We start from the raw sequence: 22,516 nt of genomic DNA on the forward strand, positions 1-22,516 counted from the left end.
CATACTAATTTTATTTTATTTTTTTTTTCTTCAGAATTTATTAATATATGAATCTTTAAATTATTCGTCTTTTTTTTTTACAACATTGTTTTTACTTCAACTTATAATTGGTTAAAATATAAAATTAAAAAAAAACCACTACATACCAGCCACCCCCCCACCCACCGTGAAACCCTCTTCCTTACCCTAGCCCCACCAAAACCGGCCGGCAGCCACCCTAAAGCCCCGAAAACAGCCAGCCACGGAACCCCCAATACCAAAACCCACCATGCCGACCTAAAATCACCCTCAATTTCACCACTTGAACCAAATCCCACTCCCAAATCCACCGCAGCCACCACCTTGAAACCGCTGGTAACTCCCCAAAAATCGCCAAAAACCCACCCCGAAAATAGTCGAAAGCCTCTTCAAATCCTCTAATCATCTCCTCTTTCGCTGCTGCTCGCTGCTCCTGCTGCCCGTGTTTGACCTTGATTCGAATCAGATTAATTTGTGTAATTTCGTTGGGGTTTTGGCTGGTTGTGGAGGGCGGTTTTTGGTGGTGGGGCAGTTGGAATAGCAAGAGCAGCAGCGAACGAGGGGTGTCGAGATGTATCTCGCCGTCGGGGGAGGACTTGGAGATCGGCGGTTGGGGTGGGTTTTTCTTTTTCATTTTTTTTAATGTTTTAGATTTTATGGGTTTTCTTATTGAATTAGATTTAGTGAGAAGAACAAATGATAAGACTTAAAGGAGGAGGAGGAATGAGTTGAACTACATTTTTTTTTTTTTTTTTTTTTTTTTTTAATTTTTTTTTAATTTTTAAAGTAAGAATATAGAATTTTTCATTTTTAGTATATTTGAAGAAAAAAATAAAATTCTGACAAAAAATAATGGAATTTTTGTTTTTGTTTTATAAAATTATTAATAGGGTGTTTTGGGAATTTTAAATAAAATTATGAAGAAAAACAAAAAAAAAAAGAGTCATGGTCCTCAACTTTTGCTGACTACGCTAGGTCACTCAAATTTTGGCTGGAAAACACCATTGAGGAGGGACTAAAAGAACACAAAAAAGTTTAGACGGAATAAAATGGCACAAATACATGAAATGAGGGACTGTATTTGATCTTTATTCAATTTATTTAAAAAAAAAAGAAAAAAAAAAAGAGAGGTTTCCTCCCAAGAGTCCCAACCAAATAAGGCCTAAAGGTCTCTCGCAGTACTTCTTTCAATCAAGTTCAAGAGCAGTTTTATGCAAAATGACAGATAGCAGTTTGGCTCCTCAGAAAAGGGGCCCCATTAAATCTTCAGGCAAATTATATCCTCTTAAACCCTTCCTTTATTTGAATATCATATATTTTGATCGATAATTTATCATATTATTTGTCTTCTGCGTTTATCATTCAATTACATAACTTTATTTTGTTGATATTGATTCAATTAGGTACAATGTTAAGGAATTTCAACCTTTTTGATTGATTAATATTCTCCTACTGAAATGTTTTAAGGGTTTAACTATGATTTCAATGCCCCATAATTTATGTACCTAAATATTTTGGAGTTATTTATTACAAATTGTTATGGCTCAAAATTTCAATTATTTAAATTTTATTGGGTATTTTTAAAATTCAATTTATTCCCCACTTCAGTTGGAATGTTGATTCTTTGTTCTTGCTTTCATTAACCCAAAAAATTGTTAATCAGTATTATATGAAGTTTGCTAATTTTGTGGCCTTTCTTGTAGTTGGGAATTTGGCTGCACAAAAAAGACGGCAGAATGCAGTTGCTGTTGCTAAAGAAAGGAGGGAGGCACTTGTTAGAACGAAGCGGCTTTGCAGAGTGGCGGTTGGTGGTGATGATGATGGCGGCGAGCCGGATACCGAAATGATGCTTGATGAGGAGCAGTCAGTTCTGGAAGCTCAGACTTCTGCTGCTGTTGAAGAATTGAAAACTGCTATTTCTTATCAGTATGTCTGTTTATACTGATGGTTTCTTTTCAATATAATTGTGATTATTGTGTATGTTTGTTGGATGAATTATTGTGACGTTGGTGTTGTTTGCCTATGTGTTATCAGTATTGTGTATTTTTGTGCATTTTAGTTCATATTGGTGTATAATCTGAATTAACAAATGAGTTTTTTTGTAAATAACCACCCCAAAATGTACCCTGTATTGAATTTACCACCCGTTTTTTTCGAAATTAAAAATTACCGCCCATTAATGTCAAAACATGTAGATTTCACCACCCTTTTCCAATTCCGGCCAGTTGTGGTGGTGGTGAGATTGAGGAGTGGAGGAAATTGCAGGAATTATGGATGTCGAAAATGGAAACGGGGAAGGGGAGGGGTGTCGGAGGTGGCAGAGCCTTCCAGAGGTGGTAGTGGTGGGTTTGATTTTTTTTTTTTTTTATAATATAATTTTGATTTTATATTTTGTGGGCCCTAAGTCGGAAAACTGGCTGAACTAGTCGGAAAACTGGCCAGAATTGAAAAAGGGTGGTAAAATCTATTGGTTTTGACATTAATGGGTGGTAATTTAATTTCGAAAAAAATGGGTGGTAAATTCAATACAGGGTAAATTTTGGGGTGGTTATTTACAAAAAAATCCTTAACAAATTATTGCTTTCAAGAATAAGTGGTTTCAAGAATATTGGTGAGCTGTTAGTTGGACTTACTATAATCTTCCTAGGGATTATGTTGCACTACAGTCCAAATTCTTTGTTGGGAAGGAGCAAAGGGGGGGAGGGGGGAGGCACAACAAATCCATATATGTTCTGTAGTGTTGCAACTTTATAACATATCACATTTGAAAATGAAAATTTAATGAATATGAATAGTCTTCATCATATTTATTTGGGGGGGGGGGGGAAGTAAAAGGGTAACAACAAGGCTATCCATATTGCTGATATAGAGTGAAGAGTAAACATGACAAGGAGTATGTATGTCATTGTGTGTACCTAGCTCACATAGGACGAATTTAAAGGTGGGGGAGGCACAACAAATCCATATATGTTCTATAGTGTTGCAACTTTATAACATATCACATTTGAAAATGAATATGAATAGTCTTCATCATCTTTATTTGGGGGGGGGGGTAAAAGGGAAACAACAAGGCTACCCATATTGCTGATATAGAGTGAAGGGTAAACATGACAAGGAGTATGTATGTCATTATGTGTACCTAGCTCACATAGGAGGGATTTAAAGGTGGGGTTTTAAAGTTTTGGCATGGGGAGAATTGGAGAGATTTTAATTATTAAATTCCATCCTCCATATTCCACTACTCAATGTATTAATCGGTGTCATTTGAATCGGTGTCATTTGTCTGGTTTATGGTCCACATTGTTCCTTTACCCTTTAAACTACTTTTTCATATATAATTTAACAAGTGTTTCCCCTTTCGACCTCTTGCTTTATTGCATTTATCATTAGAATTTTGCTAACCCAAATGAATCTGACTAATTGATGGGTGAGTCAGGGTGACATTACCTTCCAATTACAGATGCTTATGCTACACCAAAACACATTGATGTATTGACTTTTCTGTGTTACCTTAGTTTCAAAGTTCTTACCAATAAAACATTTTACAATAATAATTGGTCGCATTTGAGTTTTGTAGTCAAATTTTGCCATTTTGGATAATCAATATCTGTTTTTATATTTTGATTAAATAACTTACTAAGATTACTTTTGATAGTGCAAAACCTTTATTATTTGAAGAGTATTTCAGGAAGATTAGTTTGACATCATCACTAGGGCCTATTTTCTTCATCTTATTTTCAGTTCAGCAGCTGAGCTCAGCTTCAATAAGTTAAGTTAAGTTCAGTTCAGTTCTTAATTTCCTTCTCTCATAAAATATTCAGTTCAGCTAAGTTCAGTTCAGCTCAGCTCAAACAAACCCTTAAAAGTATAATTTAGTTAATCCGTGCAGAGAGTGATCCTTAATTTCCAAAAAAAAAAAAAAAAAAAAAAGGCTGCCTTTGTTTTTGTAGTACAATGATGAATTTTTATACTTTCTGGGAATTATAAAAAAATTTCCGTCAAGTTTTCTGGGATTTTTTATTTGTATATATGCATGTTCTGGCTGAAGGGGCTTATGTAAATAATTATTATGAATTATAATCTTTGTAAGCTGTCTGCTACAAATGTCTGGCTTATGGATTTATTTGTCCCTTCATTTTGGACAATGGAACACTCTCGAATTGTTTCTTTGTAAGCACCAAATTGATTGCTTCCGTGTTCTTGATGTTTTTCTTCCCTTGCATTGATGGAAGTTTTAGGTATTTTCATACTAAATAGTTTGTACTCGTTTGTCCTTAATATTAGGGGAAAGGGTGCACAAAAGAAGAGGGTCAGTGCTTTACGTGAGTTAAGACGTCTATTGTCTAAATCGGAGTTCCCCCCTGTTGATGTGGCGCTTCAAGCTGGAGCAATACCAGTTCTTGTGCAGTGCCTTTCATTTGGTTCTCCAGATGAGCAGGTCTGACTGATTTCTCTTTTGAATTGTGTTATTTGAATTCTTTGCCCCTGTTTACACGCAGAGTTACACACAATAGCGTGCCCTTGGTTTTCCTACTTCTCATTCAAAGTTATTGTTACTTCTATCTCTTTGTTCCCCTCCCCCCTCCCCCCAATCCCCCTCTTATACTTAAATGTGTGGAAAATCTACCGCAATGGCCTTTTGTTTGATCAAATAAACATATTCCATCTTAGGCACCTTGCCACCTCCTCCCTTGCACAATTTAGTTATTCTAGATCATTATATCTTGGTATATTATGCTATATATTAACATGCTATAAGTTGAATTACAATAATTAAACTTCACTTTTAAGCACATTACTTTTCATAAAAACTAGTGGCTCACTATCTTAAGGCAAGATGGTGGTGAATAGTCTACTACAGATTAACTTGGTTCATAATTATATTTTTGTAAAATTCTTATTCTTCTTCTTCTTTTTTATTTTTATTTTATTTTATTTTATTTTTTTAGGGGTAGCACTTGCCCCCTAGCTGTACTGTAGATCCACTAGTGGTTATACTGGTTAATAAGAGAATGGTTAAAATTACGCAAACCACCCTAAATTAGCTTTTTCTTACTCGGATCATATTCTAATTCATTTATTAAAAAATTAAATAAATCTTATTCTAATTTAACCCATCCAAATACCAGATCAACATTCCATCTTTTTTGTGAAACCCATCTTCCTCTATGAATACTAATCATGCGTTCATGCCCACTCTTTAATTGTCCATCTCCTTCTCTCCAATTTTTCCTCTCTTTCCCCATCTTTCTCACTTAGAAAATCTCTTTGAAACTCATCCGTTTGCATGTACCTTAAGGTCAGTCTCATTATCTTCAACTACCTTGTAGCTACATTTTCAATACTGCCCTCTCAATATTTAAAGTTTAAGATTTGAGTTTTTGTGATCGAATCCGACCACTAATTCAGTTCATCGAGGAGTAATAGGGGGTTCTTCGGGAACTTGTGGCCATTGTGGGTGGTGTTTGGAATTAGGCACACACGGGAGTGTTAGTGGATGCGTTGATGGGGATGTGTAATTATGATAGTGTTTTTTGAAGCTTGCTTCGAGTTATATTGGTGGTGGTGGGTAGGAATGTAAAGGGTTTGAGAATAATGGTTGTCCACGAAGGTCTTCTAGGTGGGGTATTAAGGGTTGGTTGTTTTTTGTGGGAGATTGATGGCTAATATGGAGGTATAGTGGTTGTAAGAATGACAATCAATATTGTATGTGGTTTTTGTCTCATTATTGTTTTGGCTTTTAAATTATAATAAGGGAACCATTGTTAACCAAAGGGCAACTTCCTAATAGAAATATCTATGTTACTCAGACTCTTTCATTTACCTCACGTGTCCGTGTCGACACGACACTTGTTGGACACCGACACCGACACTTGGACACTTCATTTTTAACTAAAATCATAATTTTTTTCAAGAAAATGGGCGAGTCCGATGCTTGGACACCCGTGTCTAATTTGACACTTCATCCGAGTCCAAGTAACATAGAGAAATATTGACTAAAGTATTTTAAGAATGAGAAAATACAAGTTAATATCCTATATTAACATAACTTGTTAATATCAAGGGTTTTTTGGTAAATTCTTAAGCAATGCCCCCCCCCCCCCTCTCTCCTCTATCACCACTGAACCACCCACTGGCACCACCTTCTACTTCCGCACCTCCACTAATCCGACCATCACACAACCACTAGCACAACCATTTGACCACAGTACGACCTTTAATTGTCCACTACCACCACCAATCGACCACTACCACCACCTGCACAACCATTAGTATCACTAGACGATTGTCACACCTCCACGAGCACCACCCTTTCCCTAAGGGGTTAGTAAGGGCCCGCTTTACATATAACCTACTAGGGTAACTTTTTTTGTCCAATCGGCCGATTTAGACTCCCGATGGTGGTCGGTCGACAAGGCCATGGGAGGGGAGGAGAGAGAAGGAATAGTGGCCATGGAAGGGGAGGAGAGACAAAATTGAGTGGCCGTGGGAGGGGAAAGCCATGGGAGTGGGGGGAGAAAGAAGTACTATTATTTACGAGAATGCCACTATATTAACAAACAATGTTAATATAGGATATTAATGGGGACAACCTCTCTTAGGAATAAAAGGTCATATGTAATGTTGACTTTTTTTCTCTCTATTTTTTATTTTATTTTTTTAATTTTTAATATTTTGTTTTACTACCAGTGAAAATTTCTCAAAAGAAGGAAACAAGAAAGACTAGGATACTACTATATGTATTTCATAGGGTATTAGGAATTGTAGTTGGTTGCTAGGTCTTACGTGAGTGACATGCACCTTCTAAATCAATGAATTTTTTGTTGTTGGTCTATTTGCAAACTGTTTGTGGTTCTGGAGAACATCTGAGAAAAACAAAGGGATTAACTTAAGAGTTAATGTTGCAGCATCTTGGTTTTATATATTAATGAAAGTTCTATGAAATTATCCATGTGTTAATAGTAAATGCATATGTTCAACATTTCTCCCGGTGAGGATATGAAATCCTTACTTGGCCCTTAATAAATTCTCTAGGCACTTTAAACAATATGACCTATATATTTGTAGTTGATAAAATATACTGTAATAGAAAGAGACAAGGAGAATATAATACAATATATGCTCACAAATGTGTTTGAATTCAGCAATACAAACAAGAACTAACTCACAAATCAATCCAAAATGTACATATGCAATTTTAATGTCAGACCTTCATTATTAAGGTACCTTGCTATTTGGAATACGTTGGGAGAACAGCCTTTTTTGCCTTGTGTCTGAACTTTTTGACATTTGGACCTTTTCCTGACATACATGCAGTCAAACTCGTGTAAGTTGCTCATAGTTGTACCTCTATCTAGCTTGAACATGGGTTTAGGGAGGGGTGAATAAAGTGATTGAGTAATTAGGTAATCCCCGTCCATTTTTTTTGTTCTTCTTAAAGGGTAAGATTCTATTTCCATGTACAGAATTTTCTTTCTTTTTCAAAATTAATTTTTATTTGTAAAATGAAGGATTATCAGTGGTGTACTTTGATAAGGATGGATTAATGAAAGGTTTTCTTATTTTTCTTATTCTCACCCAGTAGCTCATTTCTCAGTCAACGATGTTGAGGTTTTTCATCCTTGTTGTGTTACAGTTGCTTGAGGCAGCTTGGTGTCTCACAAACATTGCCGTAGGACTACCAGAAGAGACAAAATCTTTGCTTCCTGCACTCCCATTGCTTATTGCACATCTTGGAGGTTAGAAAATGAAACAAATGAATTTCAATTTCTTATTTAATTATTTATTCATTTATTTATTTGTGTTTATGAGTTAGGATTCTTTTACCTTTTAATAGTTAATGCCCAATAGCTAAAGTATTTTGAAATGGATTTTGTTGCTCTAAAGTTTAAGTATAAATTGCAAAATTGGCATACTGATGGAAAAGTAGAATTGTTTGTGTGCAATTCTTAGTTATTGTTTAAGGAGCCCATGTACCTGCTCTACAGTTTGAAAGCGTCAGCAGAATATTTGCATTATAAATAATTAATTACACCATAACTGATGAAAGCAGTGACATATGTGGATCTGATCCCCTGAAGAGGAGGGAAAGGTGGAGGGGGGGGGGGGGGGGGGGTTGTCTGGCCAAATGCCTAACTACTCTACAAAAGTCAATCTTTTTCTCTTTATGGCTCTTAAGTCTAATCGTAGGATTGCTATCACTTTTTATGTCCTTCCATTTTCTAGCTTTTCATAAAAACTAGTATTTAGCCCAAATGCACGGCTTAAACTTTTTGATCAGATGTTTTTAAGTGAAGGGTTGATTAAAGAATTATTGCATAAAAGTTAGTTTTCATATACTTTTTGAAAGAAGAATTTAATTGTTTGGGAAGAAAATTAAGAGGAAGTGTCATTTGGGAATAAAGTGAACATTAGGATGAAAAGGCATGTATTAAAAAAGAAAAATTGAAAAACAAAAATGACACTTGGCACTCTACATTTCCTTCAAGTATTTCTGTTATTAAATATTAGTATAAATTTTTTCTTGGTTGTGTGGAAGACACCTTTTTAAGCTTTAGGAATTTATTGCTGGGGTTATGCATTCAAATCACCTAAACAGTCATTCATCAAGAACTTTTTTTTTTTTTTTTTTTTTTGAAGACGTCATTCATCAAGATAATTGCTGAGGACATATCGAGAATCTTTATAATTGTGAAGTTTATTCTCACTTCAATTTACCTAGAATGCCAAGGGTATGTTTGTTATCATTACAGATTTAGGGTTATTAGGTAATATTTTTTTTTTTAAAAAAAAAAAAAAAAACCCAAAATCAAAGTAAAAAGTGGTATTTTGATTTCTATTGTCCATTTCAAATTAACATGACTGATATTAGCATTACTAATATAAAGGTCATTGTAAAGTTTATATAATGCAACTTTTCTAATCGCAAAACCAAAGATCAATAACCAAAAAGTCACATGATACCGAGTCGGTCCTAAGAGAAAAGTTTTTTTTTTAGTTCGTGCGAATCAAAATTTCTGCTGCTTCTATTTCAAAATTTCATTTTTAAGGGAATTCTAAGCAGTTCTGTTGCTGTGTTTGAGCCAATATAGGGGTTGAATCCTTGAATGACTCAGCTGCCTGATAGCAAATGTGGAGTTAGTATTACCTACTAATTACCTTTTTTTGCCTTTTGCTCTGAAGAGAAGAGCTCTTTGCCAGTAGCTGAGCAGTGTGCATGGGCATTAGGTAATGTTGCGGGTGAAGGAGAGGATCTTAGAAATGTTTTGCTCTCACAAGGAGCATTGTTACCTCTTGTCAGAATGATTCTTCCAGACAAGGGATCGACAGTAAGAACAACAGCTTGGGCACTGTCAAATCTTATCAAGGTAATGTGTATTTTATGTTGAAGAATTCTATTATATCAATGTATTGTTTCTCGAATAAGTTTGTGATTGTATTCTGCTCTTTAATTCTATTGCTGGCCTCGAAAAGGGACTGTACTGATTCAGGTACCAATCAATTCTATTCTGCTATTTGTTATTGTCTATTATTCCTTTCTTTCAAGCTGTATTGGCTGAATTGATTGTTTAAAGAAAATAAAAGTATATAACTAATACTAAAACAAGCCATTGCTGGCATGATGACATCATTGATAGACACGTATTGCTTAAGGGATAAACTTGCAAACTGAAATAAGGGATAAAGTTAGAGCTTCCAGTTTCCTGGTTGTACTATCATGTATTGCTTTAAGTATAGCTCTTGAGAAAGGTATACATTATTAGTTCTGATGTCATCTCAGCTGGTTTTAATATCTGTAAAGACAAGAAAAGTAGAGATTTGTGCACTAAATGATCCCTATTTTTTTTTATGTGTACATATAATGTGCCTCTGTGACACATATATGGTTTCTATTTCTTGTCTTGCATCTTTATCAATGTCCATGATTATTTAAAACTTGGAAAAACGAAAATTTTCTATTGGATTTAAAGAAAGTCTTCAGACAAACACAGATCTCTTCTCCATGCGTTGACCCTTCCATAGTACCTGACTTCCTAGCTCTCCTCATTCCCAGAACCTTGTCATCCTGTAATTAAATTGCGAATCAATCCAATCCCCCCACTCCTCATCTTTTTAAGTCTAGGCACCATAGTGCATGGCAACTCCTCACTTCCTTAACTATGCCATATGCTAATATTCATGCAATCCCCACCACTCTTCTTTGTTAGTCCATGGGACATCCATGCGACATCAATATACATGGAGAGGTAGCTCGGCTTTCGAACCCCTGCTAAGGAAAAATTATCTCTTGAATTCTTAGTTTCATGAATTCCTACTAGAATGCCAATTGGTTTTGACTGGCAGTTCCTAGGTATCTTTTTGTTAACTCTTAGTTTCATAATTTCCCCATAGAATGCCAATTGGTTTTGATTGGCAGTTCCAAGGTATCTTTTTGTTAGCATGAAATCAAATTACTCTCAGAGTTAGCCGGACTCTTCCACCCTGTTCTTATTAGTATAAAACCACCACCTACCACCAGTTTATCCTCTGGGTTTAAAGTTTAAGTGCATACCTGAGGCTGTGTACACTAAATATCGGAAACTCACAGTTTCACCTAGGTTATGTGGAGGCATAGGCTTTGACTGAGGAGTGAGGCGAGAATGGTCCACCAATCTTTGCATAAAATCAATTTTTAGATTAAACAATAAAGCCGTTCTAGTAATGTAGTAACCCCCATGATGCTCGATAGAGAATACCATCATCTTATTCTCGTAAGATATGTTAATAAGAATTGGATATCCAGTAATGTCAATTTCTAATTAAGTTTTATTCTCTCTCTCTTTTTTATCTATCATGCTCTCTCTCTCTCTCCCCCGGTGTTTACTTCATTATATCTCACCTTCAATCATTCATCCTTGCTTTTCTTTTAGTTTCAAGTTTTCTTCTCTTCACTAGTCTGATTGTTTCCTTCTACCTTGATTAGAACAGAGTGGAAATTGGAACTTTAGACCTGAGGGCACATTCTGACTGGTGACACTGGTTGAAACATAAGGTTAAGTCACATAACAAGTCAAACAAGATAGGGAATTGATGCAAATTATATCCTACACCTAGGTGCATGATGACTGATGAGTATCAATGCAAATAACATAACTCATCTTTATTTCTAAAAGAATATTCTCCTGCAAAAAAAATTAAAAGAACATACAATTCATAATTTAAAAAAAAAAAAAAAAAACGTACAATAACGTAATACACAATAAAAGTACATTTTAAATATAAAGAACATGAATTGTGAAACACAGAGCATGAAGGTAAAATGTAAAGAACAATTGGGAAATAAGCCTCTTTTTCTATGATCTTTAGTTTGAATTTATCTATTTGTCTTGTTTTCTTTTTCTTTTTTTTTTTTTTTTTTTTTTTTTTTTTTTTTTTTTTTCAAATTTTATGTGCTTATTGGTTTAGGTCTTCTTTCCTTTTATATAGTGATAAGTAGACTGTTAAGAAAATGAAAGAGAATAAATAAAATATGAGTGAGATTGCAAAGTTAGTAAAATACTAGAATTTTGAAAGAAAAAGTAAGTATATGAAAAATGGCAAGTCATGCCATCACATATTATCTACTTCCAATTTGAATGACATATGTTGTAAAAAAAAAAAAAAAATAAATAAATAAAATAAAAATTGAATGTCATATTTTCCTCAATTTTCGATAAACTCATATTACTCTCAATAACTTTCTTCTATTTTTCTTTGGTCTTCTTTTACCCCTCACAATTTCATTATTTTGCCATTCTTCAAGCCCAGTATCGGTGCATCTCCCGGTCTCCATCTTACACTGACCGAACCACTATAAGCAATTCTCTCTCATCTTATACTCAATAAGTGTTAAACTATTATCTTCCTAAATTATATCATTCCTCCATCGAATTGTCTATCCTTTTTAGTACGACCACACATCTCCGCCCATTCATCTTATGAATGTAAAAGTGCTTCACAGCTAATACTCTATACCATATGATGGGGCAGATTTAATTGTCGTGCAGTAGAATATCCCTTCAATTTATTGGGCCTGCTAGAATCACATATGAATTCAATAGCATTCTTACACTTGATCCATCCCGCTTCAGATTTATAATTAACAAGTCCAGTCAATCTCCTATCTTTTTTAATTAAACAATCCTAGATACCAGAATAATTCAGAACCTTGGTCAAAACTCCCATCCAAGGAGATCTTCCTAGTCTCTCATACTTCTAAGTCCACTAAACTTACACTCCAAATATTCTGTCCTACAATTCTGACTTGCTTACCATGCCTTCTTTTGCCTCACCAATCAACACAATATCATTTGCAGACTGTAAAGGATTCAAGCAATTACAGTCACACTCAAGCAAGCAAATCAATAAAACAGGAAATTTAGAGAGAAAAGATGGCAGCTTTCATTCACATAACAAGGTTTTTTATAATGATAGCTTTAGTCTATCAAGCTCCACAGTGAGTTTAGCTCACCGCACCCCAAGATTCCACTCAATACAATGCCCGCTTCACTCATTTTCCTCCCCTTTTTTTTTTTATGTATACAACCGAAGCAAAAAGATGCCAAAAGGATGCCCAAATTGGCTGCTGAGTTTGTCTCTTTCTCAAGCTGTTCATTCTCATCATTCTCTGGGTGATGCGTGCTCTTGTGACCTGCAGCCAGTGTGTTGTTGTGAGTGCCACTCACCTTACTCTTCTTCTGGAGTATATATGGACCACTGGGAGTTTGGCACGGTCTATTACACAAACATTATGCCCCATGGTATGAAGGGAGGAAGTATACTACAGTAAAATTTGATTGTGCCCTGAGGTTAGGATTGAAAACTGAATCATGAAACATTAAATTATAATATCTAACGCTCGCCTCCTTATCTTGAACTTCAAGCTGTCTTTTGATCATCCAGTTACATATCTGAAGTTGAATGACTGTTTTATAAGAAGGAAGTCAGTTAATTTATGGAGTTGATTTAGTTTATGGTGCCTATTGTAATTCCAATCAAAAAAGTTATTAGTAGTTAGTTCAACTTTGTGAAAATATAAGATTATTTTTATAACAAACTTTATAGTGGTCCAAGTATCTGTAGGTGCATTGTGCGTTTACTTTTTGTGACTTTGAACTGAACTGAATATTTTATGAGAGAAGGAAATTAAGAACTGAACTAAACTGATTGGAGCTGAACTCATTTGAACTAAGAATAAGCTGAAGAGAACAAGCCCTTTGTACTCAATTTCCTATTATTATTCTGAAGCTAATTATGAATCAATAGTATTTCGCCTTTTCTAAATCATTAGATACAATGGTGGTTCACTTCTGACAGCTGTTCTGCTTTTGTCAGTTTTTCATCTGTTTTCCTTTAATTGCTTTGTCGGTATCAGTGTTAAGTTATTTACAGTTTGATAAAATGTAGGGTCCGAATCCCAGAGCTGCAATGGAACTTATCAAGATGGATGGTGTACTTGATGCAATTATCCGGCACTTGAAAAAATCGTAAGGGATTTTCTTAATATATTCTTCTGTAGGAACTATACTGATATTATACCTTATTGTCGAGGAGGTAAGGTGGTTGTAGTAATAAACTATTCAGATATATCAACAGCATAACATATTACTTGTAGACTCTGGCTTCTTGGCCTTTCTGAAGTGAAAGGTCTCTTCCCCTTGGCCCTTGTATGCTGATAGGTTGATAGATGTAGTGTTTGGCTGTTAGTCAAGGTTTATATTATGCACTTGTTTTCTGCGTGGCTGATGCTATGGCATAGTATTCTCCTCCCATGATGAATACTGTACTCTCACGCACGTGGTTCCATCTTTGTCTGTTACTGATCAGTGGGATAAAGATTTATTGGATATTATGTTTGTGCTGATGCACCATGCTCTTTTTCTTGGAATGTTTGCACTGGCTATATTGATTTTAATAGGAGTCACTGGATGGATGTTCTATGGCAACAATTCATGGCGATACTTCAATTTTGCAACATTAGCATATATTTATACTGATTCTTGCTTGTGAGGATCTTGCACGGTTTCATGAATGTATTTTCTTGTTACAAGTTATTAGTGATCTGGACTGTAGTCCAATCTGCAAAATATTAGGTATAAGACAAAATGTTGTAGAATAATTCAGAACCTTGTACTGTAGTCTGTTGCTTTGACCAATCTGCAAAATATTTGGTATAAGACAAAATTGTATCTACTCTCCTCAAACAGAGGGGTGGGAGGGTTGGGGATGCATTGTTTTGCTACTAATATTATATTGTGATATAAACTAGAGAACACTTTTCCTGCAGCGTATTTCATTGCATGCTACAGTGTTTTTTGCTTCCCAATATTATTCTTTTCTCCTTGGCTGTTCTTCATGTATTCTTTCTTTCTCTATGGCAGGGGTTTATAAATGTAATTAGTTTGTTTCACTGTATATAGGTTAACTTAGAAAACATACTGCTAATTTGCTAAAAGATGCTGAAGAGCTTCTATTTAACATGATGGTCTTATTTCAAGGCAACCTTAGAGGTAAGAGATAGCATTTACATCGCACTGGGCTCATGTTCTTCAATCCCTTTGTGATTGACTTGCAGATTACTAATGGGGTAATTTGCAGAGCATATATACACATAAATACGTAATCATGATGAGAAATGAATTTTTGGGTAATCTGGAGGTTGCAATAAGGTCAATTACATTAGGTTTTGGTGAAGTGCCCAAGTGTACCTCATCCTTATCCCAAGGCACTTTATTCTGTTTAGCCTGACATATCAGATGCACACTTTATTAGTAACAAGTAGAAGTAGAATCCCATAGCTAGTTGTGGAAGCTCAGAATTGAATGGCCATACCAAGAGCTAATGCAGATCTGTACCGAACAGGTTCATTTTGAAGACTTGCAACAATTTATCAATTTTTTTCGAGGATCCTTGAAATTAATACTTCCTCTATCCCCCTCCTCTCCCCCACCCACTCACACAGATACAAAAAACAAATATAATTCACACCTGCTTTATATAGGTGTCCGAAAAAATATCTTGTCTCTATTTCAATTCAACTCTCTCCTTCCATCCCATTTCTCATTCACCAGCCCCACACTCTTGTACTTTTATCTCTCTATTCACTATTCCTAATCTTCATTCACAATCAAAGTGTGCTCTTATTCTTTGGAATGGAGGGAGTGCCATGTTGGACATAATGATAATGATAAAGTTGTTTTAGTATACATTAAGTTGTGATCTGGTCTTGTCAGGAGCAAAGGTATTCGAAGGTGTTTGGTTGTGGTTATACTACTAGTAGTGGTGTTAGGGTATTACTGATCAGTTGAAGAGCAATGTGAAGAGCTGGCACACCCATTTAAAACCTAGAGTGTAATGCTAGAGCTGCAGTGTTATTTGTTTCAAGTGGGAAACCTCTATTTACATTTTTATACTGGTCAGCTTTTGCATGTTCTACATAAAATGTGTTCTTGTTCTTATGATTGGAGGCCAAGATGGATGTAAAACCTAAAGAGTTTTGCATCTGGGTTATGGTGGTCCAATTGCTTGCTTTTATGGTAGACATGGATTGTAGCTCACCTATTTTATACTATTCTTAAATACTTCTTAAAAACTCTGCTCGGCGATTTTCCCTTTTTTGTTTGCGTATCATTACTATTGTGAAGAAAACATTTGAAGAACAAGAACTAGATTTTTTCTAGTACTGGTCCTAATATCTAAATTATATTTTGTACTCAGAGACGAAGAACTGGCAACTGAAGTCGCTTGGGTGGCTGTGTATCTTACTTCCCTTACAGATGTTGCTTCTAGTATGATCGTGAAGAGCAGTCTTGTTCATCTTCTCGTGGAAAGATTGGCAACATCAAACAGTTTGCAATTGCTAATACCGGTATTTACATGATGATTCATTTTGGAATTAGCTAAATAAAATCTTAGTGTAGGGTAATTGGGTGTTTTATATATTATAATTAGTGTTCATCTTGTTAGAGATCCCCTAGGTGTATACTAATACAAATAATTTTTAGGTGTTGAGAAGTTTGGGTAATCTTGTTGCCAGTGATGCAACTATAGCCTCTACAATGCTTATTTCTGGAAGCGAAGTTACGGGTTAGTATCATGTTAATTGACTTAGTTCCCATTAAAAAGATCTCCCCTTCCCTACTTAGTCAACTCCTTTTTTAAAGTGAAGTACATGTTTATCTTTGAGCCTGTCTGCAGATAAAGTAATTGTTGCTCTTTCTAAATGCCTTGGGAGTGAACACCGCGTACTTAAAAAGGTTTGCATTTTACTTTTAAGTATTAGTCCCTCTTGTAGTGTTTTTTCTTTAAATTTTTTGTAGTTAGTATTCCTTTGGGAATTGTGGTGTTGTAATTGTTTTTTATTTTATTTAAAAATATTATTATAAATGTTTATTTTGCCATTAATCATAATGGAAATGGGGCTTGGTGAATTTCTCTGTTCGATGGTCAGTTACACCCTTGGTCTCTAGAATTTCTTCATAGAATTGGAAATTTTTGTAGTTGCTATTCTCTTCTTGGGTTAGCTGGTTGGTATTATGATCAAGCTGGGTGTGATGACTGCCAGTGGTGGAGGGTTAAAGAAAGGGCAAACCTTTAATTAAACCAGGTGTAACTAGCATTGTAAATCAGCTGTAAAGTTACAATAAATTTTCAAAAGAAGCCTGATATAATTAAAAAGTTACCTAATATTTATTTTGCTAGACGACACATTTTTAAAGCGTCATAGAGAAGACATGCAACCACCTTTTAACACGAATATTTTCGCTTAATTAACCTCACTTCATTGGGGCACTCTCCTCATGCCTGCTGACCCCTATTACCCTAGGGCATGAAGCTTTCTTATGTTTGCTGTTGAAAATTTACATGCATGTCTGATATTGTCAAAGCAAACATTGCATCCAAAGACTATTCTGTGTCAATAAAGTGACTTTCTTGACAAATGCAGGCTTTCAGTATGTATTTATTTATTTTTGAAATCATACTGCTGGACCCATTTAATTCAAAGTACATCCGTCTTGCAAACAAAGACAAAATGGCTTATGGGGAAGCATTAGTCCACATATGAACATGAAAATAAGTTAGTTCAAGTGTTCTAGGCACAAAGGCTGTGACCAAGTGTTAGGGTGGGTGATGAGAATCGATCCTAGGATGGAACCTGGGATGAAGCTCTAACCAATTGAGCTACCCCTCACTCTCCGTTTTGATGGTTTACCTTATTGACAAATATACTTAAATATTTTTTTAAAAATTTTCATGGAGTTTAAGGGGGTATTTTAGTTACCCCACTTCCCTCTACCATGATCCCCCCCCTCCTCCTAAAAAAAAATCCTCACCCCCAAACGCCTCTTACTCAAGTAAGACAAAAATGGCTTAAAGGAAGCATTAGTCCACATATGAACATGAAAATAAGTTCAGGTGTTCTAGGCACAAAGGGTGTGACCAAGTGTTTTTTTTAGACACCTAAAGGGCGGGTGATGAGAATAATCCTAGGACGGAACCGGGAGGGAAGCTCTAATCAACTGAGCTATCCTTCACTCTTAGTTTAGATGGTTTACCTCATTGACAAACTTACTTGTGTATCCTTAATAAAAATTTTAGAGTTTAGGGGGCGTTTTAGTTATCCCACTTCCCTCAACCGTTATCCCCCCCCCCCTCCCACCCACCAAAAAATGGAATAATCCTCACCCCCAAACTCCTCTTAGGCCCCGTTCTTTAGAGTTGCTCTACTGTGCTGAGCCTGCTCTACTCAAATCAAATTTGCTCTGCTCTATTTTCAAATAATAATTAATAATAACAATAATAATTAATATTCAATAATAATAATTAATATTGTATTGATGATAATAATTTATTATTTTAAATAATTATAATAATTATTAATATTAATAATAATTAATATTTATTAACCATAATAATAATTAATAATAATAATTATTATCAATAATAATCTAATCTAATATATATATATATATAAAGGGGAGTTTTTTTCTCGAGTTTTTACAGAGCCCTATAGGATTTAATTTTCTTAACGCGCCACGTAGGATTATAAATTTTAATTGTAGCCAATAAAATAAGAAATTATTAATTTCTTTTAAAATAAAATAATTCAAATGCCATGTAAGTAAAATTGTCGAATGAGATTTTTAAATTTAAATTAATTAAATATAAAATATTATCTTTTGATATTATGAATTTTATCTAAATATATAACAAATTTTAGCACATACATAAAGATAATCTCTTATTTAGAATAATTCAAACTATTAAGAATTAATATTTAATAATATTATTTTAATAATTTCTAATAATTATAACAATTCTTTCAAATAAATAAATAATAATAATAACAACTAATAACAATTTTTTTTTATAAACTTTGATATTAGAGTCACAATGTATAGAAACATTTAATGTGGGTATTGATTGTTAGTTCATTGAGTTGAATTATTTTTCAAATCTTTCCATACAATTTATGAATTAAAAAAAAAAAAAAAAGAGGTTTTCAAGTAGTAATTTGTATTTTTTTTAAGGGTTAAAAATATATGATTATATTTATAAGTAAAATCATTATTACTTATTAAATCATTTTATTTTAAAAATTTTGTGAAATGAATATAAGTAAACTGTTGTCTTTTATCTTTCTACTATTAACATATGTTAAATATGGTACACATTTATTTATGTTTTCACTCACCTAACAACAACAACAACAATAGTATTAACAACAATAGTATTAACAATAATAACAATAACAATAACAATAACAATAACAATAAAAACAACAATAAAAATAACAATAACAATAAAAACAACAATAACAATAACAATAATGATGCTCGACTCTGTCCTACTCTGCTTCTGCTGACCCCTGCTTTGCCTGCCAGAAGCTCAAAAGAACAGGGCCTTACTCAACTAACCCTAACTATCAATTTAACCAACCGTACCATCTCATTACACAACCTTGCTGCCTCACAACCACCAAGTATTGTCTCTCCAATCACCTTTGCTTTCTCTCCATACGCCACAACCCCGCCTAACCATCCGACCTCCTTGATACCACCCACCCACCACCAAAAACCCACTCCGACCCCCACAATACCACCCCAACGTCCACTTGAACCCCACCTAACCATGGTAAACCACCCCACCACAGAAATCCACCACAAAGACAACTTGAACTTTTTAAAACCATACCACTTATCACTTATCTTAAAACAAACCTAATCATTAAGAAAGTTACATAAAAACTGAATTAAAAAAGACAGATAATGGAGGAGAGAATGAGTGAAAAGGGGCACCAACAAGAAGAGAGCGAAAGAGAGGGGAGAAGTAGAGCGGAGGTGGCGGCGACATGAGGAGGGGCAGTGGCAGCGGGAACAGCAACAACATGGGGGAAGGTTAGGGATGTTGATGGTGCTGATCATAGAGTGAAGCGAAGGGGAACAAAGTGGTGGGAGTTACATGGGTTTCCCTTTCTTTTTTATGTAAACCAAACAACATAAGATGATATAGGGATTTGTTCTCTATTCCATTCTCTATGTCATTCTCTTTTCCCTTTGTGAATCAAATGCCCCCTTTGTAATTTGACTTGATAGTTGAGAGATGACTCCATTGTAGATTAACATGGAGGATAATGATATGAGCCAAGATTTTCTCAAATAAATGTCGGACATTGAAACTACTTATTTTTAGAACGTAAGGGTATTCCCAGTATTTTAAGGGGATGCTACCTTTTAAATAACCAAGGTTCTTGAATCTCTTTATTTTCTAGCCAAGTATAAAATCTGTATACCTAAGTTTGTGCGTCCAATCAATATTTAGTTATATAAAACCAAATTTATATTTTTTAGTAAAATAGCATCATTAAGTTTTTTGGTTTCTGCATACTCTCGGTCTCAATTAGGTTATCCCATTGAGGGGCCTTTTCAGGATCTGTTTTGTTAACTAGTTTGTAGTACTTGGAGGACTGCTGGTCCTCTATTATTTTATCTCTTCTCTTTCCATTTTTTAGGAGAAATTGAGAAACAAGAACCAGTCATGCTCCTTTTTACGAAGTATTTTTCGTAGTAAATTTTCACTAAAAAGGTGGAAAGCCTAAAGAAATAATTTGTACTACCTCTATTTTAGAAAGATCACTTACTGTTTTCACACAACCTAGGATTATAGGAGAGAGAGTGAGATGTGGTGAGTAGTTGTAAGAAACTGTTGGGCATAATATATTAAGATTGACTTTCAAGAAATTTGATTTAATCACATAAGTGATTCTAATCAAGTTTTGTATTCTTGTAGGAGGCAGCATGGATGCTCTCTAATATTGCTGCAGGTTCCATTGAACACAAAAAATTAGTTTATAACAGTGAGGCAGTACCATTGCTATTGCGTCTTCTTTCAACTGAACCATTTGATGTAAGGAAAGAGGTAGCTTATGTCCTTGGTAATACATGTGTGGCCCCAACAGAAGGTTCTGGTAAACCGAGTCTGATTGTGGAGCACTTGGTTTCATTAGTTAGCAGAGGATGTCTTCCTGGTTTCATTGAGCTTGTCCGATCTGCCGATGTAGAGGCTGCGAAATTGGGTCTGCAATTTATAGAGCTGGTGAGCTCATCTAATTTGGTTATTGTCGGATTTATGTGACATGTGTTGCTGATTTTTACTTTCGTTTACATTTCATTTTATCACTAATTTATTATGTATTGCAGAGTAATTAGTGGCATCAAGAAACAACTTAATTTTTTTTGGATGCCTCGCATTCTATATTGTCAACTATGTGAATTCCAGCAATTCCTAGATAATTTTATGAGTTCCAGTCATTACAAAGACGGCCTGAAATGGTTAAAGTATTAGTTTCCTTGTGCATGACAAGCATTTTGAAACTGCTTGACCTGATTCCAAGCCCTGGATTCAGAGCCCTGGTGTATTTATTTCCAATGTCTGAATGTTTGAATTTCTGTTTTATAGGTTTTGAGAGGAATGCCCAATGGCCAGGGTCCGAAGCTTGTAGAAAGTGAGGATGGCATTGAAGCCATGGAACGATTCCAGTTTCATGAAAATGAAGACCTCAGAAATATGGCAAATGGATTAGTTGACACATATTTTGGTGAGGATTACGGGCTTGATGACACTTAAGGACAAGAGCAAGGGTAGGTATTAGCTGCTACTTTGTGCTGACTAGTTTTAAGGTTTTTAAAAAAAAAAAAAAATCTTGCTACTCAGGGGAGTTTAAGAAATATGGAAAAGGAAAAAAATGAAATAATATAGGTGAACGAGATTATGCAGGTATTGTATGATAGAACGTTTTAAAATAGAATGTAAGTTATGGTGATACTTAATTTTGTCTTGGATCGTCGAATTGTTGTAAGAGTCAACAATAGTGTTTGTGCCTTGTTAGCTTGCTACATGCTTAGAAATCGGAAGATGGATCTAATGTTAAGACGAGGACTGATACATCTATCTCAAAGGTAACAAAATATGCCTATTTCCCTTCATTTATGCACTAAATTGCTAACACTAAGAAAGAATGATTTAAAATGGACCGTAGCACTATTATTCAAACAATTGGAGCTTAGAACAAATATCCAAAAGAACAGGACATGTTTGGGGGGGGGGGGGGGGTGTTTATTATTATTATTTACTTATTATTTTTTTAACCGTTATATGATCAAAGGGTGAAAGAAGGTGGTTTATTTCGTGTTCCGCATTAAGCACTTTAAGATATAACTTAGGTAGTGTTTGGTGAAAAGCTTAAAGACGAATTTGATCGCGTTATCTGATTTTTACAAATTGGTTGTATTAAATTAAATAAAAGTGGTTGGTTAAATAGTTAATTTCTTACATCAATTTGAGTATACAACACAATAGACAAGACATTGACATATTTTAATTGTGGTACGGTTTTGGGTTACATGAGGGCATATTCACCTTAAACTACTTGAATAAGCTAATGATAAAGCTCCTTCAAACAGCTTATTGAAAATGAGCTTATTTGGTGGCATAAGCATTAAATAAGCCTTTTGAATCAGTTCATCACCAAACTCCCCACTTAACTTATCATAGTGTTCAATTAGCTAATATTGATTAAATAATCTAATAATCTCCCAATAAACTCTACCAAATATGCCCTTGAGCTTTTCTTTAAGGGATGAAATGGGTTATAACAATGAGTTTGAATGTCTTTAGCTTTGGGTTTGATAGGAATTGTTTATTGTTACTAGCTCCTATTGGTTATACTACCTCCGTTTTTTTAGTTGACACCTTTTTATTATCACACTTATCAACGCATGTTTTTAACGCTTAATAACTTCAACTATCAACATTGTAAAATTATAAAAAGTAGATATTAATATAATATGCATCAGGAAGATTCAAATAAGATCCCACATGACTATATTTTGTCGTATTCATAAGTCACAAAAGAGAGTCAAAATGTAGTGTGAAAATGGTGTAAAAACGGAGGTAGTACTCAATAGCACAATTTTATTAG

At 34.7% G+C, this 22,516-nt stretch overlaps 1 protein-coding gene across 2 annotated transcripts; it reads left to right on the forward strand.

Annotated features, from left to right (window-relative positions):
* The first annotated feature begins 306 nt into the window (after positions 1–306).
* Positions 307–21,521, forward strand: LOC110683661 (importin subunit alpha-9-like). 2 transcript variants are annotated; one of them, XM_021860055.1, is made up of 11 exons: positions 307–633; positions 1,722–1,944; positions 4,303–4,456; positions 7,655–7,757; positions 9,202–9,386; positions 13,444–13,523; positions 15,754–15,904; positions 16,041–16,122; positions 16,234–16,292; positions 20,326–20,631; positions 20,995–21,521. In XM_021860055.1, the coding sequence occupies exons 2-11, from the start codon at positions 1,862–1,864 to the stop codon at positions 21,160–21,162; spliced, it is 1,371 nt and encodes a 456-aa protein (XP_021715747.1). In that variant the 5' UTR covers positions 307–633; positions 1,722–1,861; the 3' UTR covers positions 21,163–21,521. The 2 variants fall into 2 exon arrangements, with proteins under 2 accessions (XP_021715747.1, XP_021715746.1); XM_021860054.1 differs by lacking the exon at positions 307–633 and adding an exon at positions 894–1,288.
* The last annotated feature ends 995 nt before the right edge of the window (positions 21,522–22,516 follow it).

Source organism: Chenopodium quinoa, unplaced genomic scaffold (assembly GCF_001683475.1).
Source record: "Chenopodium quinoa cultivar QQ74 unplaced genomic scaffold, ASM168347v1, whole genome shotgun sequence".
NCBI classification, from domain to species: Eukaryota; Viridiplantae; Streptophyta; class Magnoliopsida; order Caryophyllales; family Amaranthaceae; genus Chenopodium; species Chenopodium quinoa.